The sequence below is a fragment of the Elgaria multicarinata genome, chromosome 11 (genome assembly GCF_023053635.1).
Source record: "Elgaria multicarinata webbii isolate HBS135686 ecotype San Diego chromosome 11, rElgMul1.1.pri, whole genome shotgun sequence".
Classification (NCBI taxonomy): domain Eukaryota; kingdom Metazoa; phylum Chordata; class Lepidosauria; order Squamata; family Anguidae; genus Elgaria; species Elgaria multicarinata.
The window spans coordinates 32,766,886-32,793,471 of record NC_086181.1 but is presented as its reverse complement, the minus strand read 5'-3'; the positions used below and the strand labels follow the sequence as shown (position 1 = coordinate 32,793,471).

Below are 26,586 nucleotides of genomic sequence, written 5' to 3'. Positions count from 1 at the left end.
GGGGCATTCTGGGAGTTGTAGTCCAACACATCTGGAGCGCCCCAGGTTGAGGAAGGCTGTGCTTGTGGGTCCTCAGTCAACTGCTAGTTGGCCACTGTGTGAACAAAGTGCTGGACTAGATGGACCCTTGGTCTGATCCAGCAGGGCTCTTCTGTTCTTAGATTAATGTGACCAAGTCACCATTAATTTGTGAGGAGACATAAACATGATGTTTTGATACTCAGTGGGAATTCTGATCTCCAAGGGTCAGAATTCACAGTAAAGCAATGAGAATTGCTTCCTCCTTTTCTCTGCTTTATTCTGATTTTGGGTCTGATCCGACAGGATCCCACAGAGCTAAAAAAAGTGGACTATGCCTCTCCTAAACCAGGTGGTTACAGCAGTCATACTGCCCTCTCCTCTGCTTATTTTCAGATGGTTTGGGCGGAGTCCCAGCAGCCTAATGAACATTATCTGGGGATCCTTGTTTTCCCCCAACCCTGTTCCCTGCTCTGTGCAAAGGGAAAACATGGTGAAGGAGATGAGGCATCCTCAGAAAAGAACATATAGTCCCAGAGCCAGGCAGGATTTATTTACCCCAGCGAGTGCAAAAGCTTAGTGAATATTTTTTGTTTATATATGACATAAGTGTCTCAGAAAAGTGAGTCTTAATAAAATTCCAGTGGTGGAGGGCTGTGTGATGATGTCATCAACATGGCTGCCACGCTATTATGTAGTTGCCACATTTAAATATGCATAACTTCTCACCTGTTTATGCTACAGAGATGATTTTTTTCTGAAATGTTTCAAATTTAATGCCAAATGCTTTTTGTAATTACACATTTTTTTGTTAACGCCGGTAGTTTTTGAGATAATTTCATTTGAACGTATAAAATCAGTGTTCACGTTGGTTATGTGTGACGTTTAACCATGATTTATTCAAAAACTATATGACTTTCAAAAGAAGGCTCAAGAACAAAAAAGTTGCATTTTTTAATGAGGATTAAGAAAATGTATAATAACATGGGGTTCACTCCAACGCTTAGGGAATTATGAGTGATATCTCGTTATACGTCCACTTTCTCAGGATAAACTGTAAAATCATACAGTCCTGAGAAAGTGGACGTATAACGAGATATCACTCATAATACGTTTTCTGTATTCAATCTGTGGCCCCGGTTGATCGTTTGGCGGGAAATCTACTCCTAGGAATCAGTGTTCCTGTGACTGGAGCGAAGCTGCTCTTGTATTTTCTGCTCTCCCTGTATGTCGAGGAAATCCAGGATTTCCTCATGCTTCCAAAAAACCCCATGGCCTGTGCTGGCAGGCTCTACTTCAGCCATTGAAAGTAGGAGCAGGGAAGTTCTTCAGGCCCTGAAACTAAGAGGTCTTGGGATAGAATGCAAGGAAGAAATAAGCAGTGGGGGAAAGGAGGCTTTGGGAGAAACCCCCAAAAGGAAGCCCAGTGGAAACCCAGGTCCTAAAGTAACAGGATCTTGCTAGTTCAAAGTATCAATGCAAACCAGCAGCAACAGTATCTAACACTTCCTGTGCTGCGTTGGAAGGATGGGACAATGTAAGGATGAAACGAAATTGCCCAGAGAGTGGGAGTAGCTACTTCGGAGGGGAGAAATGTGATTTAGCATTGATTTAACGCTAAATCAAAGTAACACCCAGCACTGGTTGTTTAGAAATGCTGAACTGTGATCCAGTGGATCGAAGGAGTAGAGTAGTAGAAATAGATAATGTAGTGAGTGCCAAAGCGACAATAGTGAGCGGTATGAACACAGGGGAGGGGAAATAAGTAGAGTTAGCTCTGATGTCTACCTTACCCCACTGCGAAACAGTTGGGGTGCCAGGGGAGACAAATCACCCCCTTGACCTAGGTCACCAAGATCACGGCCAGGTGAAAGACACACCCCAGGGAATGCCTATCATGCTGACTGTAATGCAGAGGGATTACATCACACTGCTGCTGAACTGCATGGGAGCTGAGATAAGGAGTAAAAATACTCTGCCAAACAGCGATTTTTCCTGAGATAAGCTCCAGCACGACTGCGGACCAGCCATGACATCATGTGCCCCAGACAACCTCAAAACGCTCCCACCCCGCAGCAAAACACCCGTGAGGACAGTCTCCAGAACGCAAGTGATGCGAGGCCTTCTGTGACTGATCAAAGTTAGGAAGAGTTCATTCTCAGGCCAACTTGGCAGCAGTGACGGTGGCAAAGAGATGCCACTCCTTTGCCAATGCTGCATCCTCCGGTAGTTATCCAGCTGAGCTCTTCCAAATGGTGAGGAATCTGTTACAACTTGACTCTGTGAATCAGCCTTTCCCAATCCAGTTCCCTCTGGAAATTGTGGACTCCAAATCCCATCAGCCCCAGCCAGCATGGCCAATGGTCCAGAATATTGGAGGGTACCAGTTTGGAGAAGCCTGTGGGTGTGTTAGAACTCTCAGATGAGTAAAGTCCTTACTTGAACTTAAAGGGGTTTAAAAGCTCAAACCATAATATATAACTACATGGCTACTCAGAAGTAAAGTAGATAGAAGGCTGTGGTTGAATTTAACAAAGCACAATAAGGGTGAAAACACTCAACCACAAAAATTCACTTAGAGATGTAAAATAGATGCAATATATTAGAGATATAAGTGATATATACAACATATATACAGTTTGCAATCAATCTACAGAACAACTTCTCCTAGCTGGTACGTGTTCTTAAATCCCTTTAAACAAATCCAAAAGTGAAAAACCTCCACAATAACAATCAATAAAGAAAAACAGAAACAAAACAAAAATGTCCAATGTCACCAGCACTGAAGTTCACAGTAGCATTTTACGTTTTTACAAAACTGCCTAAGAGCACAACTTTTAGATAATAATAGTTCAGAAGTATATCACTCCACACATGCACAATGTCAGGTGTCTAGATGACATTCATAAGGTGTCTATTAAACATTCATAATGAAGCATCTAATAAATTCATAATAAGGCATCTAATAAAACAGTTGTCCGGTACATGTCCTGTTTCGAAGTATCTTCATCAGTTGGACACTGTAAACGATACAAACATACCTCTCTCAACATTGGTAACCAGTCACATGAGTTGTCATATACTACATCCAATACAAAAAACAATACAAAGAATCACCTTTGCATGGAAGGGAAAAAGATGTAGGAAACAGTGGGAAAAATCAGGAAGGTTACAAGTGGAAGATGACAATGTGTAGACAACCTCCCCACCCCACCCCAATAAAATTTTGTGAATGGGACTCGGTGATTGAATGATAAAAGTGTCATCAGGAAGCACTTTTCTCTACTTATCAGCAGAGCCATTCTTTTAACAAGAAAAGAAAAGAAAAAAGGGTTCTACCCTAGGACAATCCAAATTCTGCACTTGGAAAATGAGCAGATATTTCAGATTTTGCCTGATTTAATTATTATATATGCCTATTTCCCATACTTTGTTCTCTTATTACCCGTGATAAGTTAGGAGCACAAGGAGCCATGCCCAACCCTGCAACTTCATGCCCAGGTGACCAGCAATTCCTTTGCCTTCCAAGTTCCCAGGTTGCCCACACATTAATATCAACCATATGGTTATGTGCTCGCCATTCCCCCCCAGCAGCAAGTAGCATCAGGGACTATGCTATTGGGTTTAGTTTCCTTTGAAGGAAGATGCCCTGGACCCCTTGCTTCGTTTCCAAATATAACGTCAGTGCTGACTTCATTGGCTCCTGTTCTGTTTCTGGGCTCAGTTCAAAGTGCTGCTTATAGCCTATAAAGCTCTGTACAGCTTAGGACTTCAGGATCTGAATGATCACTGCATCCTGTATGATCATCCTGAATGGTCACTGGGGCCTGAGATCATCAGCAAAGGCCTTTTTCCAAATGTCCCCACAATCTGAGATATGAGAGAGAGGGAGCTTCTCTACATTCAGCAAAAAACCCACACCCTTACAAGGCTTTCTGTTTCCGGAGTCTTTCTGGGTTTACGATGGGCTCTTTTAGACAGTAAACACGTGATTTAGAATAGAAAACTTCCCTTCTTGGCAATGCTCTATCTGTTCAATGATACAGCACCATTTACTGGCTGTTTTATTATAGTGCTACACCGGCATTACACATTGTCAATATGGCACCATTAACTTTTATTACAGCTTGTCTGCGATCTTTTTGGAAGCAGGATAAAGGGGGGAAAGCATGGGAAACATTCTGGAGGTTGACAATGTTGTGTAAAGAACCCACAAACTTCCATGAAGGACTCACAAATAAATTGATTGTGTATAGAAGATCAGGGTCATTTTTTTGGAGTGGCTCCACCAGTAGTGAAATGCCCTCCCCAGAGAGGCTCACCTGGTGCTAACTTTAATGCTCTTTCAGTGCCAGGCATTTTCCCCCTTAGGCCTTTTAAAATAATTTATTGTAATGGGTTGGATCCAGGATCTGGTTTCAGTAGACATTCTGCTCATGGAAGGTGCCTCCACCTGATTTTCAGGGATCCTCATCCCTCCTTGGGATTGCCTTCTGTGTAGTATCTTCATGGTCTGGAGAGGCTACTGTGGGACAGAATGGTGGTAAAATCATAGAATCATACAGTAGTAGAGTTGAAAGGGGGTCTATAAGGCCATCGAGTCCAACCCCCTGCTCAATGCGAGAATCCACCTTAAAGCATACCTGACAAATGGCTGTCCAGCTGCATCTTGAAGGCCTCTAGTGTGGGAAGAGCCCACGACCTCCCTAGGTAATTGGTTCCATTGCCGTACTGCTCTAATAGGCATTTTTTCCTGATGTCCAGCCGGGATCTGGCTTCCTGTAACATGAGCCCATTATTCCGTGTCCTGCACTCTGGGAGGATCGAGAAGAGATCCTGGCCCTCCTCTGTGTGACAACCTTTCAAGTATTTGAAGAGTGCTATCATGTCTCCCCTCAGCCTTCTCTTTTCCAGACTAAACATGCCTAATTCTTTCAGTCTCTCCTCATAGGGCTTTGTTTCCAGACCCCTAATCATCCTTGTTGCCCTCCTCTGAACCCCCTCCAGTTTGTCTGCATCCGTCTTGAAGTGTGGTGCCCAGAACTGGATGCAGTACTCAAAATGAGGCCTAACCAGGGCCAAATAGAGAGGAAGTCCACTTCTGCCAGCCCACGTGCACATGTCTAAATCTGGATCTAGCCCAATAACTTATCCTCTGCATGTCATGGTGGTTTGCCCTATAAGGCTTTTCGGGATCCATTGTGTTCTATGATTCTTGCTGAAACTGTCAATCTTTGCTTTGCTGTGGTTGTTCTGGTTTTATAGGTTTTTTTGTGCTGTTACTGATTTGGTTTTATTGGAATTGTGATTTTAATCTCTTTGTCGCCTGGAGAACTCTGGTTATTGGTGTCCAATCCATGGGTGGGCAGAAGGTAGACTGGGATCTACTGATCGATCTCCAGGTGATTTGCAGTAGATCAGCTAGGACTTCTGACTTCCAATGGTTTAACAATATCAAAAATAAATTAGGCTCCTTTTTTAAAAAGGGCTTGGCAATGGGGCAACGGTAGTAGAATTGTGCGCATTTGTGTGGATTTGTGTGCGAGCTCTAGTTCTGGTACTGGAATCTAATTTCTGGGCTGAGCATGTGCTTGGAGACACCTTGTTCCTCAGTTCTGTGTCTTCTTTCCTCAGTGAAAAGCAAACTAGATCCTGCAAGCCTGAAGTCTGCCCAGCCCATGTCTGATCAATGTAATAAGTTTGTAAAATATGTACCAGCAGAGAAACGGTGGAAGCAAAATGCAGGCACTCCTACAGGCCATCAAGCCTCCCAGAAAGCAGATTTGGCCATGTACCCCCAAAACCCCTTCCTGCAAAAGGCTGCGCTCTTGGTTTCAGCTAACTCAAGTTAGAAACTTTGGGCATGTCTGCACCAGCCCTTTATCCCGGGTTCATCCAAATGACACACAGGGGATCCCGGGAGCAGGCAGGGCGATCCCTCCATTTTCCTAGGATAATCCTTAGGTGTAGAAAGGGCCTTTGTCGCTCTCTGCCCATCGCAAGAACAAAATGCCTCCCTCTCTCTTGCTTGTACACACACACACACACACTACACACAGCTGGTGTGTGTTTACTCAGAAGTAAGTCATGCCCAGCTCAATAGAGCAGGGGTGGGCAAAAGGTAGGTTTCAACCTACTGGTTGATTTTTGGGTGACTTGCAGTAGATTGGCAGAAGTTTCTGACTCCTAACTGTTTAACAATAGCATCAACGAAACGACTTCCTCCCCACCCTAAATTGTACTGCTGAGATGAAGAAAGCTTGTGGGGTAACCAGGAGTGGTGTTCTGTGCGGCAGGGCTGTGAACACCGTTCAGTTCTGGGACTCAGAGCACATTTCTGGGCTCCGAATGCTTGAGCATTGCAAGCATATGTCTTTTGCACCAGGCTCCAGTTGGTGGGCCTCAGGAGGATACTAGTGAAAAACAGGCCATAGAGCCTACTCCCAAGTAAGCATGCATACCGGATAAGAGCCACAATCTCCCAAGTGCTTCTCTCAGACAGGCAGGTAAACTGCTCATTCAGGGGACCAACTGCAGCTATTAAAGAAACATTAGCCTTTTGCCAAATCTCAACTGTAATGAGTGACACTTTTGGAAGCAAAGTCATAATGACGGACCCATTCACAGGCATGAAAAGAACAAGCTCACAATATTTTCACAGCCATAAGGACTAGAAATTTGGGTGGTTATCGATTTGTGTTTGGGTGTGTATATTTCTTTAGTGCTAATTTGGATGTTTCTGCACCCAATACCATCTTTCTACCCTTTTTTTCCTGGGCTTTTGTGCAATCTGAGGCACAGCCCTACAGGAATGTGGGAAAAGACGCTCACTATACGATGCTGGCTGTTGCATTAGATTTTTTAGGAAAATAACAACGCAGATTGTATCTAAAATGGTTTGACTTTCCTTGTCTTTTCCAGTGCTTTTTGGCTGGGTGGAAGGCCTCTAGATGGTGCAGGGCTGTTCTTCAGGGAGGAGTGAAGAGTCCTGTGCAGCTTGGGAACTTGCAACCTTGCCAAAGAGAGGTGTGTGTTTTTAATAAGGCATCACTCATAAGCCATTTGGGATCTCGCGTGTCATCTGTCTTTCGAGCAAATGGAGCAGCAGTTGCTCTTAATGATGAAGACGGAGTATACGTACAGTGGGGAAACTGAAGAAACGCGGGAGGTGGGGGTGGGGAGAAGACCTGAAGATCGGGGAGAGAGAGAGAGGGGGTAAGCAGAGGCTCTGAGCTCCTGCACGCTGGCCCTTTAAGAGACCAACCCTCCCTCTCTGACAGTTCCAGGGCGATGGCTCTTAAAAAGCTCTGAGCGGCTGCATCTCCAATTCATTGTGTGGCACATCCGCTACAGAGGCTGCAGGTGAGAGCTTAGGCTTGGGGGTAGGGGAAAGGGGCTTCGAGCCGGGATGTGTGCGTGCGTGCGGGTGGGTGTTTACCGGTGCAGCGTGGAGGGGGAGCCTTGCTTGCACAGCGGTGGGGGCTTTTATATTGATTCTTCTCCCACGCCTGTCGCACTTCGTAACGTGCAAAAATCGCCCAGCACACTCATTTTATACCAAATGCACTAAGCCCTGGGAGGTAAGTTTGCACGGCTTGCTGTGCCCATTTTAAAGCCTGGGAAACTGAAGCTGTTTCTGTAGCAGCTCAATCTGCATTTAGGTTTTATTGCTTCGCTATATTTAGCATTAGGAATTTATTTTCTTCCCAGGACAGAGGAGTTGGCCACCCTTTGGACTGTGTGTCTTTTCCGGGGTCCCCCCCCTTCCCTTTGCCCAATATGGTGAAGTAGATAATGTGTAGGATTTGGGCCAGATAGACCTGAGTTCAAATCCACCCCCAGCTCTTTTCAGCCATGAAGTGAACCGGATAGCCTTGGGCAAGTGACTGTCCTTCAGCCCAATCTACCTCATAGGGTTGTTGTGAAGATAAAAGGGAACCCTGTATACATCACCCTGAGCTCCTTGGAGGGAAAGATGGGGTGTGATTCTCAGGGATTCCCACAGCTTGCCTCCCCCACCCCCACCCCACACAATTTGTGGCTTGACTCTATTGCTCGAGTCGTCCAAACTCATGTGATGGCCTGCATGCTGAAGTACGCCTCCTCAGTTACATGTCCCATATAACCCCATGGAGCGGCCTTGTGAGTAAACCGGCCCAGGATCACCGCATGCTGTTCATTTGAAGCAAGCAGAAATCTTTGGGACGGGTTGCCTAGTGGCCAGAGCTCATGGACCCCTGCCAAAAACTGAATGCTTGTGGGTTGACCTCTTAGATGGGCCGGGCTGTGGGGCTGTTACGCCACGGTTTAGCGCATGGGGGATTCTGCCAGGACAAGGGCTCTGGCTGCATGACCCTCGGCCCTTTGGCAGCTGTACAAAGGGGAACTGGCCAGATGCTGTGTCTGAAACCAGAACTCCTTGATCCGAGATGACTGTATGGGCTGAGGCACGGATGCTGGGTTGGGACTCAAAGGACATAGCAAGTTGGAACTGAGGGCTGTCACCGCCACCGCCTGGGGTTGGGGAACCAGGATTCGGATCCAGAGCGCGCTGCAGTGTCCCCAACAGTAACCGTTAGCTCTGTGTGAACTCTATTTTGCAGGAACCATGAGCCGTAAAGTCGTGAGGTCCAGTAAGTTCCGCCACGTCTACGGACAGCCGGTCAAGGCCGACCAGTGCTACGATGACATCCGAGTGTCCCAGATGACGTGGGATGGGAACTTTTGTTCCGTCAACCCCAAATTCCTGGCCATCGTGGTGGAAGCCAGTGGCGGAGGGGCCTTCTTGGTCTTGCCTTTGTCTAAGGTACCTGACACACACGCACCCCTCTCCCGACGGCCACCAGGATGTCCCTTGGCCTTTCTCCAGCCTCCGCAGCTACCTCAGCCCTTGTCTCCTCAGCGCCTCTCGGCCCACCCGCCCCCAATCCGGCTTCTAGGTCGCCCTTTCTGTGCGTTTCCGGGGAGTGTGCTGTGGATGGCGGGAAGGAGAGGACTGAGGGCTTGTGAAACTGCCTAAACAACAGATCTCTCCCCTCACCCCCACCCCGACAGGTTCTTTTTTTTTGCCTTAAATGGCCTGAAGTCTGAACCTGCAGCGGAAATAGGGCCCAGAGAAAGAGGAAGTGGGTTTGGGGCAAGCGGAGGGGGGGGGGGGAAGGAAGAACAGTTGGTAATCCTTTCGAAGCTCTCGCACTGCCGTTCTGTACGTCTGCCCCAGTTCCATGCTCCCCCTAACTGTCTCGCTGCCCCTACTGGTGCTCCAGAGAACCCAGGAGTCCTGGCTCTCACACCCACTCACCCAGAAATGGAAGCCAGCAAATCCTGGTTTCTGTCCTTCTCTAAGCCTTGCAGCCTCTCTGATTCTCCCAGTGAAATCCACCGGCTTCTGTATCCTATTGCCAACATCTGGCCTCCCTTCCCATCCCAATTTTTGCAGCTCCATTCCCCACCTGCTTGGCTTGAGGTTCCCCACCCCCTGTAAAAATGATACCCCCCAAAGGCTTGGAGAAGACCTGGCATGGGTTCGATTTCCTTACACTGCTTACAACCCACCGTCGGGGCCATGTTTATTTCTTTGGTGATTAAATTTAGGCCGGGCCTGTTTTGCCCATTTCCTTGGCGATGATCTTGTACTTGCCCCTAGGCTATGTCTCATGACTCTAGCGTGATCGGGGAGCGAGGAGCGGATTCATACTTTCAAGTGCCGCAAAATGGGGGAGACGGGAGGGGATGCCAGAGAGAGACGTCACGTGAACACTGGCTATGCCAGCGTTGCTGGGGAAATGGCCCTAAACTTCCCTTCTCAGCTGGGCAAGTGGTCGTTGACTCGTTGTCCTTTTTTTTCACTGGATACTCACTCAAGTTGTGGCTCCGGCCCATTCATTGGCTGGATGGGACAAGCGACCCTCTTGGGGACCCTCTTGGTCCCAGGGGGAGGAAGAAGGATTGCACTGCATGCTGGGAGATACAGCCCAAGGATGGGCGGCAGACATCTTTGGGCATCTTCATACAGCTTATACACAGCCATATCTCAGTGACTCCCAAAATGTGGGATCACAGTGGCTCTGAATTCCCCTAAAGTAGCAAAATCCTGACGCCTGTTCCCCTTGATTCTTCGGGTTTTGCCAACTGATCAGAAAAGAAACAAAACAGAAAGAGCAGCCAGGCCTGCTCTTGTGCCGTTAATGGCAGCTTGACGTCAGCAAGTGAAGGTTTTCACAGCGTGGAGAGAAACGTGACCGACTGCGAATGTGATTCAGCTTGCTAAGACGTGTTGTATAAATTGAATGGATAAAAATAGCGGGAGAGGGTAACAATGTCTGCAGATCCACCTGTTGTTAAAGGCGCAGGAGCAGGGGCTGACTGAAAAATTGGCAACCCCGTCGTTATTTCAGGCTGGCAGTAGGGCGGTGTGGGTGGTGGTGAGGGCGTTATGGAGGAGCCGGGCGAGCGCCTGCGTTCGTCTGCGTGCAAAGGAGCTAATTAGGGAAGGAAAGTGGTGATACTGTGCGGGGGGGGGGGAGGGGGAGGGGAGAGAGGAAAGAAGTAGAATGAAGATTGAAGGAACTTTGCAGATATAGTTGGAGGAGGGGGGCAACTAGCTAAGTGCCCAGAAGCTATTGGTGCTTAAAATTGGGTCTGGCAAAGGTCACGGGGATGCAGCATCACTTTCCCCCTCCTGCCTGACTTTTTGAAAAGCCTGGTGGCTCCCAGTAGAGGCTGGTGGCTCCGAGGTCAGTGGGGTGATGAATCCGCTCCAGATTTCAGCCAGAACTCTAAAGCAGCCGGGACCCGGCTGCTTTAGAGTTCTGGCTGAAATCTGGAGCGGATTCATCACCCCACTGACCTCGGAGCCACCAGCCTCCACTGTTAGCTCCGAGGTTTTCCGAAAGGAATTTGTACTCCCAACAAGGAGATTTCAGAGCAGGGCAGAGCAGGGCCTGTGTCGGAGGTCAGCATGGCTGAGCACCTGCTAAGACCCCCACCCTAGTGCGGGGAGGGGGGCACGGTGGACTCCCTCTACTCCCCTGGGCCTGCTCTTCCTCTCTGCTGTTGCTGCCAGTTTACCAGCCCTCATCAAGTGTGTGAGCAATAGTGAGAGGGCAGAGATGGGGCGGCCTGCAGCTCCTTCTAGGCCAAGCTCACAGAATCTCAGAGCCGGGGTCAAAATCTGGCCCTCTGGGATTACCCAGATGGCCGTGCCCCTGGCTCCGCCCCCTGGCCCCACCCTCATTCCCCCTAAAGCACCAATCACTGGTTGGTGTCCTGGGTTCTGTGCAGCTCCCCCCCCTCCAATTCTGAAGGCTTCGTTACTTGCAGCCTTTCAGCTACAGTGGAAATTATTTGCTACCCTTTTCATGCCTGTCAATCATGTCTCTAGCAAAGGCAATAGAGACCCACTGGGAGGGTGGGGGACGGTGGCACTTTGCAGCTGTGAGAGATTTGTGGTCCAAGACTCCCTAGTTCTTCCATGCGGTTATAGATGTTTACTCGGTGGGGCAGGAGGGGGGCTCTGGGCCACCATATTGAGCACAGCCCTTTGCATGCTCTTTGTGTAAGGTGACCCTATGGAAAGGAGGACAGGGCTCATGTATCTTTAACAGTTGTATTGAAAAAGGAATTTCAGCAAGTGTCATTTGTGTATATGGAGAACCTGGTGAAATTCCCTCTTCATCACAGCAGTTAAAGGTGCAGGAGCCCTGCCCTGAGTGACCAGATACAAAAGAGGGGGGTTGTGATGAAAGGGGGATTTCAACAGGTGCTGCCTGCATACCACTGGCACCTGCTGAAATTTCCTTTTCTATATAACTGTTAAAGATGCAGAAGCCCTGTCCTCCTTTTCATTTGGCCACCCTGTCACTGTGGCGTCTCCCACACCTCTGTAATGGGACTGGTAGGCATCACCCCAGCTAGTTCACATAACAGCTTTTCGCGGGCCCATAACCAGAGGTGGAGAAAGTACTTTCATTCCCAGAAATTGGTGGGGGGCAGAAAGGCCGGATAAAAAACACTGGAAGTATTGGTACCTGCGTGAGAGTTCTGTGTTACAGAAAAGCTTGCCTATTTTATCTTTGGTGTTGTGAAGGAGACCATAGTCCCTCTCTCTCTTCCCCCCACCCTCCTTTTGCAGACGGGTCGCCTGGATAAGGCCCACCCCGTGGCGTCTGGGCACACGGCCCCTGTGCTGGATGTGGAATGGTGTCCCCACAATGACCATGTGATTGCCAGCGGATCGGAGGACTGTTCTGTGATGGTGAGTGGGTGGCTGGCAACAACAGAACAAGGCCAGGACTGGGCTCAAGGCAGCCTGCAGAGCCAGAAGGCAACTGGGGTGATTTACCCTGGGCTGCTCCTGCAAGTCAGGGGGGGGGCCTGCCTTGGCTGCTGTGCCTGCCCTTCCTCCCCCCTCCCTGTCATGGCCCAGCTACATTGCTCTCCAGAGCCTCCCCCCCTCTATACACACACATGGGGGCAGATCCCCCATCATCATCACCACCGCCCCAGTTCCCATAAAACCTCTGGGAGGCTCACAGCCCAGAGCATGGGTGGGGCCTAGAGATCCATGGGGTGAGGCTTAAAGACAGGAGAGGATGGGTGGGGGGGGGGGAGAACATAAGAAGAGCCCTGCTGGATCAGGCCAAAGGACCTTCTTATCCAGACCTCCCCAACCTGGTGCTCTCCAGATACTTTGGACTACAGCTCCCAGCATTGCTGACCATTAACCAAACCGCCGGGAGCTGATGGGAGTTGAAGTCCAAGGCTGGGGAAGGCTCAGTGGCTAATCAACTGCCTGCAGGGAGTTGCCAATAAACCTCCCGCCCTGTTACTAGCAAGCGCTGTGGCCGGTCCCGTTTAGCCATCGGGGCTCGTAAGTTTTTATGAGCTGTATTCTCCCCAGATTTTGAGTGAACTATTTGCCCGTGTGAGAAGAGGCAGGACAATGGAGGACAAGGCCCGGGAGATGGCAGAAGCTGAGCTGCCCAGGCAGGGTGAAGGGTGGGAGGGGGCCGACGTGGGTGGAAGCCAAGACAGGGGCTCAGAGAGAAAAAGCAGGACTGGAGCCAGGAAACGGGGGGGGGGGGGGAGACCAAAGCAATGGGGGGAGAAATGAAAAGGACGGGACCATGAAGTCAAGGGGGAGACGGAGAACCTACCTGGACAGAAAGGAGAGAGGCTGCATAGAGGAGAATTCGTATGGCAGGTGAGCGCATAACATTTTGCCGCCCCAAGCTGACCTGCATGGGAATCTGAGCAGCGTCCGTTTCGGGTCCCTTGCAAGCCACCTTGCTGAGAAAGCCAGGGAGTGCAGTAATCCGAGCGCTGCACCCCAAACCCCCCCCCCCCCCCTGTAAGGGATCGTCTCAGCTCATCCCCCAAAATACCAGAGTCCCAAGCCATGGCCTATGCTACATATGGAGCTGGAGTTAGGCAAGATGGAGGCAAGTGAGGCTGGGTCAGCAAAGCATTGTTGGGAGTGTGGGGGTGTCTCTGGCTCCCTGCACCCCTGATGTCCTCTGTCCCTTCTTCCTTGCCTCTCTCACCTCCAGGTCTGGTCGGTGCCGGAAGGCGGCCTGGTGCGATCCTTGAACGAACCCCTGGTGACCCTGGAAGGACACTCCAAGCGGGTGGGGATTGTCGCGTGGCACCCAACGGCGCAGAACCTCCTGCTGAGCGCAGGTAACACACGGCGGCCGCAGGTTGTGGCAGCGGTGGCCGCCTGGCCGAGCTTGTCTCCTGCTCGGCTCGATCGCTGGCCGGGTTGCCCCGGCTTTATATTTAAGGCCTTGCTCCTCTCCCCCTTCCCTTGCAGGGTGTGACAACGTCGTAAAAGTCTGGGACGTGGGTGTCGGGCAGGCATCGCTCTCGCTGGACGAGCTGCACCCAGACGCCATCTACAGCGCGGCCTGGAACCAGGACGGCTCTCTGCTCTGCACGGCCTGCCGGGATAAACGCGTCCGGCTCTTTGACCCCCGGGCCAGGGGCACCACCGCCAACGTACGCACGTGCTTTAGGCTCTGAACGTGAAGGCTTCTTCCTTAACAAGCCTATGTATCATGGGGGGGCAACCACATTTGGAGTCTTTAGGAAGTGTTGTGGGCACCATCACAAAATGGCTGCCATGCGGCAGGGTGTGCATGTCACAGCTTTTCACAAGAGAAACTGAGGAAACACCCAGCCACCCATCTCTCCCACAGCACGCTGCCCCACAACCCTTGTTTCAACGCAAAGCGATGGCTACCAGCCACCTGCCAATGTGCGTCTTCGGAATGCCTCTGGGCCCATGTGGGGCATAGGAGTGTTGATGGGAAATGTAGATGGCGGCAGCTAGAGGTCCTTGCTTGGCTTTGAAGTGATCCCAGCCACCAAGAATATTTCCTTTTTATTTCTTTGTTCTTTCAGTGGACATTAAATTGGGGGTGCCGTTGGCAGGCACCCAGGAACACACTGGCATTCACAGCACCTTGTTGCCAACCACAGATATATATCCTTATAGTGGTCTCAATTTTTATGTTGCTGAAACAGCACCAGGGAGCTATTTGCAGGCTTAGGGGAAGGTTTGCAGAAGTACAAAAAAATACTTTCAGGGGAAAAAGAAACCCAGGCTGATGACCGATTCTCTGAAACAGTACAATAAGGATGGAGCATGCTCAGTGGGCACCGAATGCTGACTATGTGGTGGTGATGGCGGGGGGGAGGGAGGGGATGAAAGCTGGGAACTGGAATGGAGGGCGAATGGACTGGAGTGAATGGCATCGTGAACGGAAGTACTTCACGCTGCAACATTTTGTTGCAGGTTCCACCTATCATGGTGAATAGCCACTGATGCTGTTCATTACTTTGCCTGGTGCTTTTTTTTTTAAAAAAATGCCTCTGCTACTGGCCGTTGCAACATCTTTTGTTGTTTAAGCAGCGAGAAGCACTTCCTTTTGTTCCTCCGTTACCCCCGGGGTGGGGAACTTCAGGCTCAGGGGCCAAATCCGGCCCTCTGGCGTTCCCCAGAAGGCCACGCCCCCTTTCCCTTAATCACTGATCATTTGGTGCTTTTGTACTATTTTTCTCCAAAAATTGGTTGGAATGTTTGTATTTTGGGCTCACCCCTTTTGCCTTTAGGCCCCAGTGGAATGCTTCTCCGAAACAGAATTTGGCTTTCGGGCTGAAAGTGGTTCCCCAGACTTGCTGTATCCTATTCCCAATCAGTTCAGTTCAAGGTACAACCCTGAGCTCGTAATATTTTGAGCCAGTGAGGTAAATATGTGTTGGACGAAGGGCCTGAAGGCACATCTCCCTCCCAAGTGGGTGGGACTTCAGAGGAGTGGGAGGGGCCTGGCTGGAAGAGGCGTGGCTGATGTTTAGGCCATGCCTGATGTCCTCATTTGTTTCTCCGTCTCACCCACAGGAGCTGCCACGGCCTCATGAGGGGTCGCGTCCTGTCCGGGTCGTTACCGTGAATGACGGCAAGCTATTCACGACGGGCTTCAGCCGCATGAGCGAGCGGCAGGTAGCACTCTGGGATCCGGTAAGAAGAAACGAGGATTCCTCTCTATGACCACCATTTTGCCAGCATGACAGGGGAGGGACTCCTTCCAGAGCGTTGGAGAAGGGGAACTGCAGATACCCTTTCTAGAGGGTCCCCTTCTAGACCACTACTGTGCTTCAGTTCCTAAGTGCTCATCATTTACAAGATAGATAGATGGGGGGGGGGGGAACACTTTTAAAGAATTGCACCTGATGTCTCAGGAATGCTGCCCAGTTAGTGCTCCATAGCAATCACTTGAAAAGGATTTTGAACAACGACGCTTCATTTATTTATTTGCATTTATATAGCCATTTCAAGCACTCAAACCACTTTGCTTTCATTATTTCAGTAATCTTTACAATAACCTTGTAAAGCAGGCCAGTTAGTGTCAGGGCCGGCTCTACCATGAGGCAACCTGTCAATCAATCAATCAAGTTTATTACGGCAAACAGCCAGCATGGGATCCAGTCATACTTAGAGCAAACCCACTGAAATCAATGGGACTTCATACATACATTTTATTATGCGGTCACAGACCCAATAGGACCATGAGGCAAACCCTCTCAGGCGGCAGATCCCTGAGGGCGGCAGCAAGACTTGATTCAGGAATCCGCAACTGTCAATGTGTAGTTTGAGCTCTAAGCAGAAGCACTTCATGCAACGAAGGCGACACTCTCGCCAGGGGTATTATCGCCTGCGACAACAGAATTGCCTCAGACTTGGGTTTTCAGTCCTCAAGCTCTCCCTCCCGGAGCCCTGGGCTCCCCCTGCTTGAACTGAACTTGTTTTCTTCTTGCACATAGAGGAATCCCGAGGAGCCGTTGACCCTCCAGGAACTGGACACGAGCAGTGGAGTCCTTCTGCCTTATTATGATCCAGATACTAATGTGGTTTACCTGACTGGCAAGGTGAGTTCTGGGTGGCTCTGACTGGTGGGGCCTGGTCTAGAAGCAGAACTTTGGAGGAACTGGCCAAGATTCATGGGAGGAATGTGTTCCAGCAACAGATGTTAAATCAGGGAGGCTAGAATGATACACCAGAGGGGCAGCTTGACACTGATATGGGGCAGAGGGGGGCGGGGAGAATAGAAACTGACATTTGGAAGAGATGGGAGGGAGCCTCACATCCTTCGAAGTTGTTGGCCATGCCTGGCCAGGAATGATGGAAGTCGCAGTCCAATACATCTGAAGGGAACCAGGTTGGGGAATGCTGCCTCCGCCCATAGCGTAGAAGGGGGTGTTTACAAGTGAGAAATCCTTGGAATGAGGCGGAACCGAAGTCTCACGCGCCCCTCCTGCACTGCAGGGCGACAGCAGCATCCGCTACTTTGAGCTCACGGGAGAGGCGCCGTTCGTGCACTACCTGTCCATGTTCAGCTCCAAGGACTCGCAGCGAGGCGGCGGCTGGATGCCTAAACGAGGACTGGACGTCAGCAAATGCGAGATCGCCAGGTAGCTCCCGTATTTGTGCGCGTGTTCTTCTCCCTTTCTCCTTTCTCCCAGGGGCTCAGAGCGGCTTACCTGGTCACCCCCACTCCACCCCACCCATTTTGACCCCTCAGCAATGCAAATTTTAGGCTACAACCACCTTCCCCAACTTGTTGCTGGATGGTAGCTCCCATCATCCCCAGCTAACATGGATGATGGGAGTTGTAGTCAACACATCTGGACGGTGTCTGGTGGGGGAAGGCTGGTCTATGATGTGGTCAAATTTAAAACCAAAGGGGGGATCTGGAGCGTGGAATCACACCTACAAGAGCTTCCTCCTCCTCTTTGCATTCTCAGCTGGTGAGCTTCATGGCTGGGTGGAGATTTGAACTCCACTCTTGCAGGTTCCAGTCGGACACTCCACAAATATTGCCCCACAGGGACAAAGGGGGTCTTTGGCTCGAGGACACTGGTCGCCGTCCTCCTGTCCAAAAACTTCTCTGTGTCCGTGACCCATCCTTCGTCTCTTCCAGGTTTTACAAGCTCCACGAGAGAAAATGTGAACCCATCGCTATGACCGTGCCTCGGAAGGTAAGGCAGGGGAGGGGGATGGAAGCCTAGGCCCAAGCCGGGGTGGTGATAGCAATGCGTTGAGCAATTTCAAAAGCTCCCGCGAGCCTCAAGTACCCCCTTAGATGCTGTGGCTGTGTGTATAAGCGTACAAAGCTGCCTTCTATCAAGTCGGGCCATTGGCCTATCTCAGTGTTGTCTACACCAGGAATGGGAGAGCTTTTTGTTTGACCCTGACTCAGTGGTAGAGGACCTACTTTGCATGCAGAAGGCCCTCAGCTCAATCCCCTGCATCTCCAGGTAAGGCTGGGAAAACCCCTGGCCGGAACCCTGGGGAGCCGCTGCTGCTGCTGCCAGTCAGTGTTGACAATACAGGACCAGGGGGCCTGACTCTGGAGGAGGCAGCTTCCGACGGTCTCCTCTTCCTGTGTTCTATCGAGGAGCACAATCACTTGGGGCTCATATGTCGGGGGCCGCTCCTCCCCTCTCTTTGCCCCCCTTTCTCTCTTGCTGCTCTCCCCACTCAGCAGGCTGCCAGGGGAGTGAGAGATTGTTCTCACCCAGAGGTTTGAACCTATTGCTTGCTGACTTCTGGTCTACACCGACAGGCAGCTGTTCTCCAGAGTTTGGAGGCAGGCATCTTTCCTGGCCCTTTCTGGAGTTGCCAAGGATCAGAGCTGGGACCTTCAGTTTGCTCCACTGCTGAGCTCCAACCTCGGGCCCCCTCCCTATGACTTTCTGCCCTGCCTCCTTCCAGCCTGTCTCCATTGGCGGAGGGTAGTCTGGCTGCATCAGATGTGACTGGATCATGCAATGGCTCCCCGTGCAGAGACAGCTGCAGGATTAACTGCCCTGAGAAGCCAGGATAATGACTCGTGCAGAGCCTTCCCAGGACTGCATCATTCTTACACCTTCATGCTCACAGCAAACCTTGGGAGGTGTAACAATGACATCGTCCTTCCATTTTTAATTCGGGGTGGAGAGAATCTGGTTCAGCTGTCAGCAGTTTAGAAAACAGCACTGTGGAGGATATGGAGGAGGGATGTCCGTCACCAGGAAATCCAGCCCTCTTTGGGTCCCGTGGCATCCCCTAGCCGGCTTGCATTTGTGAGCTGAATTGTGGGTTTTCCCCCAAATCTGGAAACTCTTTTGTTTTGTTTTATTCATGTAAATAGAAATGTGTGCAAGTTGCAGCCACGATTCGTGTAATTTATGCAAACTTGGGCTGTGTTTTATGCAAATTTGGACTCTAAATTTACTTCCTTTGCACAAATGGCGTCCAAAGTTTGCACAAATTACTATTGACACGTTTTTTTTAAAAAATGAAAAACCCGCAAGCTGGCCTGACTCAACGCAGAGCGAGCCGGCCTGGCCTGTGGGAAACGAGCCAAAGTCCAGGGACTCCGCCGATGAAAGCTCAGTGAGCGCCATCCCTGCAGGAGGTTTCCTCCAACGTCCCGAATATGGGACAGGACAAGGGGACACCCAAGCCAAGATGTCTGGATTTTTCTGGGAAGAGAAAATGAGTGCATGTGTCTTTAAAGGACGTCAACAGTAAAGGACTAAGCTGTTTAGGGAGGAAGTGGCTTCAATTGGAGAATACCATAGAATCACAGTGCTAGAAGGGGCCATTTAGGCCATCGAGTCCAACCCTCTGCAGGAATCCAGTTAAAGCATCCCTAACAGATGGCTATCCAGTCTCCGACTGAACACCGCCAGGGGACCTGAGTGTTTTGTGTGTGGAATGCTGGACTGATGACCCTTTTAGTCTGATCCAGCAGGGCCCCTTCTGTTTTTAATTCAGGTATGGATCAGAGTCCAAGCAGCTTTCCCCAGTCTGGTGCCCTGCAAGTGTGTTGCACTGCAACTCCCATCCTCCAGCCTGCATGGCCAGTGGTCAAAAATGACCGAGAGTCGCGATCCAACACATCTGGAGGGCACCAGGCTGGCGATACAGGGACCCTAGTCGCAAAAGTTGCTGCTTCCTCCAAAGAACTCTCTCAGCCCCACAGTCCTTAGAAAAATGTGTTCTGAACAATTTGGAGAGCGGAAAATAGTGAGCTGATATAATGGCCGGACCCAGCTTCTGTGGAGACATTCCCAAGACATGGCGCTTTCCTGACCCTTTAGGGCAGCCTTCCTCAACCTGGGGCGCTCCAGATGTGTTGGACTGCATCTCCCAGAATGCCCCAGCCAGCTGGCTGGGGCATTCTGGGAGATGCAGTCCAACACATCTGGAGCGCCCCAGGTTGAGGAAGGCTGCTTTAGGGGAAGCCTTGCCTGCTACCATGCCATCTTCTCTGGGTGCTTCCAGGTGGCGCTTTCGCCCTGCTTCACTCATGCAATTTTATGGCCAGCCGGGGTGGGGTGGGGGGCCGACATCATCGTCTTTCATTCATAACCCTCCCATATTTTCCCTACTTCAGAAAAAATTATGCATGCTGTCTATTTGTTAGTGTGACTAGGCCTCTGTCTGGAAGCATCCCATGTACCTGAGGCAACAACATTCATTTTCCCTCTGAATATGATCTTGGATTTATGATTATAAAAATGTCCTTGCTGTATCCTCAGCTGTAGAGGCTTTTCAGGAAATCCTTTACAAAGGGTAGATTGAGAGGCTTCAAGGCCCAGTTCTCCCCCCAACACCAACACCCAGGGGTGAGAGATTGCTATTCCTCTCCCTCCTAAACACCTGGATGGGATCGCTTCCTTTCTGCTCACCCCGTGTTTTCATCTGCCTTCTGCAGTCAGACCTATTCCAAGAAGATCTGTATCCCGATACAGCCGGCCCGGACTCTGCGCTGACATCGGAGGAATGGCTATCAGGGAAGAACGCCGGCCCCATCCTCATCTCTCTCAAGGACGGCTACACTCCCCAGAAGACCCGAGAGTTCAAGGTCAACCAGACCCTCCTTCAGGGGCCCAAAAGAAACCAACATGAAGGCGCATCGCAGGGGGTAAGGAGTGGGAGACCTACAGCCATCCTGGCTGGGGTGGCGGTGGTAGCATTGCAGTCTAACACACCTGGAGGGCAGCAGATGTTTTGGACTTCAACTCCCAGCATTCTTGACCATTTTGCCATGCCTGCAGGAGCTTCTGGGAGTTGAATCTCCAAGCATCTGAAGATCTACCTTTTGCCCAGCCCTTGGCTCGATTATGGCTCATCAGCAGAGCAGGGCCAAGGAGTCCTAGATTTTGGGGTGGGGATGAGAGACGGGGTCTGGGCAGAGAAGCATTAAAAGAACAGGGAGAGCTCAGAGAAGTGGATAAGGTTGAAGGTTGCCGTTTGATCTCTTTTAGAGTCCAGCTTTAGAACAGCTCTCCGAGGACCTGAAGCGGCTCCAAGCCACTGTCTCGGACCAGGAGCGACGCCTCTTAGAGCTGGAGAAGATTGTGAAGAAATAGCTCCTCCTGCCAACCGATGCTGTCCTCCATCAGTCACACGGGACTTTGTTTCGCTGGTCTTTTTAAAAACCCTTTTCTTTTTCTTATGGGTGGATCCTCAGGGCATTATTAAGCTCCACCCACCCCAAACTCAGGGCAGAAACTCAGCTTGCCAGTTCTAGACAGGCCCTTCCTCTGGCTAGCTGGGTTCCACCAGCTGCCTTGGTGTTGCTAAACACCCCCCACCCCACCCCTGCTAAGCCCCTACGAGGGCAGCAAAGGCAAGCAGTCTTTTCCTGTACAATCTGCCAGGGGGGCGGTATTATGCATGCTTGCTATTTCTCCCAGAAAACAATTCCCTTCCCCTGGACTTCCTTGGGAATTGTGTCGAGAGCACCTCCTTTGCTCTGCTTTCGAGGGCAGGAGGTGCACCTCACGCTTTAATGAGGGCGGCGAGGTTCAATCGATTGGTTGGTTAAACATTTTGATTAACCAGGGTGCGTTTTAGTTTATCAGTCAGTAATGTTTCAATATATATATACACACATATACGAGCATTTCTAAAAGCTGCAGATGGCAAGAACCCTCTTAGTAGAAGCATTCTCCCCTTTGTGTGTGTAAGGGAAGAGGACGTGCATCTTAAGATGTGGGCTGTGACGCACGTGTGCGTTGTTTAATAAAAGTATGCTTGTTTCTTTAGAACAGTTGTCATGCGGCAGTTCATGCAAATTTAAATCGGTGCAAATCCATCTCCAACCAAGATCTCTTTGTGGCAGTAGTACTTAAGTTTGTCTAATGATACTTTTAGCCACAATACTAGTTGACCCAGGTATTTCTTCTGCTGACCAAAATGCAAGCTCACACAAATCCACGACCCTGCTACTCTATTCCTTCTTGCTACCAGAAGGTAGCAACACCCACCCACATCCTACAAGGTTTTTATTTTAGCCACCAGAGGGCAGCACCTCCAGTCTTTTAACAATATAAGCACAGCCGGACTAGGCCAAAGGCCTATCTAGTCCAGCATTTGTGTTCTGCAGCAACTGGCACTGAGATGCCTATTGCCTCTGACGATGGAGGTGGCTAGTAGCCACTGACAGCATTATCCTCCATGAATTTGTCTATGTCCCTTTTTAAAGCCATCGCTCCATCCTGCAGTAGCAAATTTGACCATGTGCAGCATGAAGTTGTGCTTTCATCTATCCTGCCTCTCCCACCATTCAGTTTCGATCTTCCTCTTTCATTAGATCCAGAACAATCTTATTTCATTTATCAGTTCTTCACTGGCCAATACTTTGAGATGCATACAGAAAGATCAAAGTTTTATATGACCAGCCAGCGGGCAAATCTTTCACTTGTGGAGGAAAGTAGACTTCAATAAAGCCTATAAATTGCTGGTGTCGCTTTGTGCCCGGAGTAAAAGTTAATTAGGACAACTAAATAGGATAACTAATCAACCAATTAGTTTATATGGTCCCAAAAGGATGTTTAACAAGCGACTGGAGGGCAGAGAGAAGGGGTCTCTCTCAAGGCTTGGTTTCCATGCTTTCCTACAAAGCCAAAAGTGTTATGTTTCCAGCCATATTTAAAAGTTCAATTGGAAGCTTTTAACCTGAAGGAAGAAAGCTTTTTTAAAACAACAACATACTGCCCTCCCCCCCCAGTCCCCCCAAAACGATCAGGGTAGGAAGAGTTGCAGCCTTCCCAAACTAGAGTCCCTCCAGATCTGTTGTGACTGCATTTCCCATTATCCCCAGCCAATATGGTCAATGATCATGCTGGCTGGGGGCGATATTACAGTCCAACGCATCTAAAAGGTACCTGGCTGGAGAAAGGATGAGTTAGAGAGATGGCCTTCAGAGCAGAACATCAACAGGTAGAACAGACAGACATCACTCACACAGAAGCTTTTTGGCTGTTTAATTTACTGCTTCATGCTCTTTCAAGTCCTCCTAGTCCTTCTGGAGTGACATGGATGTGTCCCGTTGTCTGCATCTAAAGTTCATTCCATGGTGCTGTTGCACTTGTCCTCTTAGGGTACTGGGTTTGGTCTCCGTACTGTTGCCTTTCTGTCAAGTGGGGGTGGGTTCCTCTCACTTAGCTTCTTGCTCTTTTGCCCACTGTTCTGGTGTCAGTGTTCTCTGCTCAAAGGCGTGAATGAGTTTCAGCTCCTCTGATAAGAGTTCATTCACCAGCCTAGGGGAGGCAGGGTGGAGAGGGGATGGAAATTAGAAGAAATTCAAGAATACTTTCTTGTATTATCTGCCCTTAGACAGTAATGTGTGTTTCTAAAGTTTCAATCAGCTCAGTTTTAGTGACCAACAACATATAACAATCATGGAAAAGCAGACTGTTGTTCAAGAGGGCGCATGTGTTGCAATCAGTGATGTGGGGTATAAAAACGTTTGGCTGCTGTATTCTGTGGGAAATTTTCCATTTCTAAAAATGAATTGGTTCATAAGCAATCCTAACCCACTCCAAAGGCCTGCTGAGGGGTGTTGGGTAGATGGAAGTGCCACTCCATCAGTGGAAAATAGCCAGACTGCAGGTACTCCTGTAGAAAGCTTTGGGAGCGTAGGAGTAACGTTGGTGCTCCTGCCAGTGACAGGGGATGAAACTGGGCATTCCAGGATCACGTCAAGGATGGCCTTGGCTCCAGTCTCCCCTTGTTCCCCTGAGGTACCCCTGAATTGGATCTTGAAGCTGGCATAATTAATTTCAGCCTCTTTGGTTACAATAGGACAAAAAACGTAAAAAAGTAAAAAAAACTTGGGAAGCAATGGATCTTCCACCATGGAACCTCCCATCCTAAAAAGATAGGATTGCTCTGCCCATTAGTATCCATTCATTATGTCACCCCCCCACCTCAAATTGGTCATTTTCAAAGTTGTAACTAACTTTTTTCATATGACTTATACTATTGAGATCTCTCTCTTCTACATTGTTCTTTGGGCTGTTGGTATGTTAAGTTCAGTGCCTTCATTTTCTTTTCTTAACATGTAAACTATGTAAGGGAACTCTGTGCTACCGACTTGTCATGTCTTAAAATACTTGCAAGTGTTCCAATAAAAATAATTTCCAAGTAAAGCGTTGATTTCTTTGAATATATTTGAGACACGTATGCAGCACCTGTAATTAACATGACACACTTTAATTTTGGGTATCCCTGACTTTGGGAACCTGAGGCCGCAATTCTATATCCATTTCCCTAAGAGTATGTCCTGTTGAGCTCAATGGGGTTGCATAAAGTGCAATCCTATACGTATAGGATAGCACTATTATATTATTTAGACTCTAAATCTTTTGACGACCCTGCCGGGATAGTTCCAGCCACTGAGAGGAACAGAGAGTTAGCCCCATCTCACCCTCCACCTACTAAATTACCTCTCCACTTACCGGTGCCGCTGCAGCAGCGCTTTCCCCCGGAAACGAGGAGAAACTACCAGGACCTTGAAGCTTGTGGCACAGCGTCCAGGGGTTGTGTCTTCCACCTCCTTGTGGAGCAGATGTGATGTGAAGCAAAGGTTTAATATACATTATTTAGAAGAGGATCTAGTGCAGGCCATCCCCTCCCTGACAAATTTGTTGGTAGTTAAAATACTGGCATACTGCTAAATAGCTCAACAGGCAAAAGGAGAACCTGCATGCATTTCTCACGTGCAGGAAATGGAGAAAGCAGCAAACTTGGAAAGGGGCTGTTAGTGAGCATATGGAAAGACAGGATACAACCGCCCAGAGAGCCCTGGCTATGGGAGCGGTATATAAGTGAAATAAATAAATAAATAAATAAATAAATAAGACAAGGGATTGCAGAGAAATACCCTAAAACGAAGTAGAGGAGGAGTGTTGGATGACTTAGGGTACAATCTATGAATTCCAGCACTCCCCAGGCAGTGTGGCTGACTGGAGGATGCTGGGAGTTGTAGGACTTTTCTCTTTTGAAACATTGCACCTTTAAAATAGTAAAAAATAAAATGAGCATTGAGGAGCCTAAATCAAGAGAGCATAGACTCAAAAGCGACAAAGAACTAGTGATTAATAGCTGCATCCTGAATTAAATGAAGCTTGCTTCCAGGTAAGAGAGTATTGGATTACAGCCTAAAAGGCCTCCTAAAAGAAACAAAAACGAATAAACCAATTGGATAATTGCCTACCAAGGTGCATGCATATGCTGCCCAGGACATGCAAAAGAATCACCCAACTCCCATCCATTGCACTACAGAACATCCTTGGCTGCCCAATGCTGCAATCCTAAACACATTTACTAGGAAGCAAATTACACTAAACCCAGTGGAAAATACTTCTAAGTAAACATGTGTTTGATCGCACTGCTTGCGTTTTCAGAGGAAGCTGGCACATCAGTGTCATCTGAACTGACCTGGTCTGAAACGGTGTGATTCTCATCCTTTTACTGGCATTCCCATGTTGGGATTCTAATGCTTTAATTACATGTTACTCAAAACCATCACTTGATGCAGTGTATGCAGTCTACTCAAAAAGACATTTATCAAAAAAGGGTGGGGGAGAGAAAAACCTGTATTTAAAGCACCACACCCTCTATTCCCCAATGAGAGCTACAATTTGCATCTTAATAGGGTGAGGCTGCAGCTCTATATACCTCTTCCTGAGAGTAGGCAGACAACACTGCAGCACATACAAAAACTTGTGCTGTGAGAGGAGGCCAGCAGCCACATGGAGGAAGAAAGAAGGGTGGGGTTTGCAGCAGCAAAAGTTATGTATTCATTTTAAATGCTATTATGCTAGCTCTTAAAACAAAACATGTTCCCAAGATGGCATATAATAAATAAACGTTAAGCAACAACAAAACAAATGCCTAAAATATGGAAAGTTTAAGAACTAAGGATGCAATGCTACACAGCCACTTACATGGGAGTAAGCCCTGTAGAACTCAATAGGACTTACTTTTGAATAGACTGGATTTTAAAAAGAAAAACAAGAGCAGCATAAAACACATCAGTGCAAAGATCAACTCAGAGTTAGGAGCATCACAGTTTTTAAAGGAAGGGTTTTAAAACAAGAGCTGTAAGAAGTGAAAGCCTATGCAGAGAGAGATGAGGGAAGGAAAGGCCATCGGGGGCCTGCCCCACTTACCACATGCTCGGCTTCCAGCCCCTGAAGCAGCCGCTCCCGCAAGGCCTCCACACTGAGAGCTCCAGGCGGCTCCATCCTAATCAGAAAAACCACCCAAAATGAAAGAGAAGGACTATCGCAGCCACTTCCGCCTATGGTATACGTCACTTCTGTTCCTGGCTAGGCCTCCATTTTCATTTGCCAATCAGATCGATCGCAAGTAGTATTACGTCACTTCCGTGTGATTTTTGTCACCAAAGAGAAAGAAAAATGGAGAGTCATATACCACCGTAGTTCATAATAAGGATTTGAGCTAGCTTTCTACTGTAAAGAAAGGTTCCGTCAAGGATACAGCGACTCCGCTCTACACTTATCATAGACTAAGGCTTATAAAAACGCTGATATAAAGAAGCACAGACTTGTTATTAAAGTTACACCTCTTCTTCTTTATGTTGTTAATAAGTCTATGCTCCGTGTCTGCTCTCATGACGTCATCCGTTCCGCTCGTGGGTTGCACCCACGTGAGCGGGACATTTCTTCGTGCAGCCAATTGAATATGAACGAGGCTGAATTCAA

At 49.0% G+C, this 26,586-nt stretch overlaps 2 protein-coding genes across 3 annotated transcripts; one reads left to right on the top strand and one right to left on the bottom strand.

The window, feature by feature from the left end:
• Positions 1-6,954: 6,954 nt before the first annotated feature.
• On the top strand, positions 6,955-24,006 carry CORO1A (coronin 1A). 2 transcript variants are annotated; one of them, XM_063138771.1, is made up of 11 exons: positions 6,955-7,044; positions 8,622-8,824; positions 12,152-12,274; positions 13,569-13,698; positions 13,832-14,016; positions 15,419-15,538; positions 16,342-16,446; positions 16,844-16,989; positions 17,499-17,556; positions 20,283-20,492; positions 20,836-24,006. In XM_063138771.1, the coding sequence occupies exons 1-11, from the start codon at positions 6,969-6,971 to the stop codon at positions 20,938-20,940; spliced, it is 1,461 nt and encodes a 486-aa protein (XP_062994841.1). In that variant the 5' UTR covers positions 6,955-6,968; the 3' UTR covers positions 20,941-24,006. The 2 variants fall into 2 exon arrangements, with proteins under 2 accessions (XP_062994841.1, XP_062994842.1); XM_063138772.1 differs by lacking the exon at positions 6,955-7,044 and adding an exon at positions 7,297-7,380.
• On the bottom strand, positions 22,825-26,140 carry BOLA2B (bolA family member 2B). Its single transcript, XM_063138774.1, has 3 exons — positions 26,032-26,140; positions 24,316-24,413; positions 22,825-23,115 (listed from the first exon to the last, which is right to left on the bottom strand). The coding sequence occupies exons 1-3, from the start codon at positions 26,104-26,106 to the stop codon at positions 23,013-23,015; spliced, it is 276 nt and encodes a 91-aa protein (XP_062994844.1). The 5' UTR covers positions 26,107-26,140; the 3' UTR covers positions 22,825-23,012.
• Between the last annotated feature and the right edge of the window lie 446 nt (positions 26,141-26,586).

What these genes read in the sequence shown, in the direction of transcription:
- CORO1A (XM_063138771.1), top strand. Translation starts at nt 6,969, where the DNA reads ATGGTGCAGGGCTGTTCTTCAGGGAGGAGTGAAGAGTCCTGTGCAGCT. An exon ending in TGCAACCTTGCCAAAGAGAG is followed by an intron (nt 7,045 to 8,621) that starts GTGTGTGTTTTT and finishes TCTATTTTGCAG; the next exon opens with GAACCATGAGCCGTAAAGTC. An exon ending in CTATGACCGTGCCTCGGAAG is followed by an intron (nt 17,557 to 20,282) that starts GTAAGGCAGGGG and finishes TGCCTTCTGCAG; the next exon opens with TCAGACCTATTCCAAGAAGA.
- BOLA2B (XM_063138774.1), bottom strand. Translation starts at nt 26,106, where the DNA reads ATGGAGCCGCCTGGAGCTCTCAGTGTGGAGGCCTTGCGGGAGCGGCTG. An exon ending in GGCTGGAAGCCGAGCATGTG is followed by an intron (nt 24,414 to 26,031) that starts GTAAGTGGGGCA and finishes CTGCTCCACAAG; the next exon opens with GAGGTGGAAGACACAACCCC. An exon ending in GCGCTGCTGCAGCGGCACCG is followed by an intron (nt 23,116 to 24,315) that starts GTAAGTGGAGAG and finishes TGCCTCCCCTAG; the next exon opens with GCTGGTGAATGAACTCTTAT.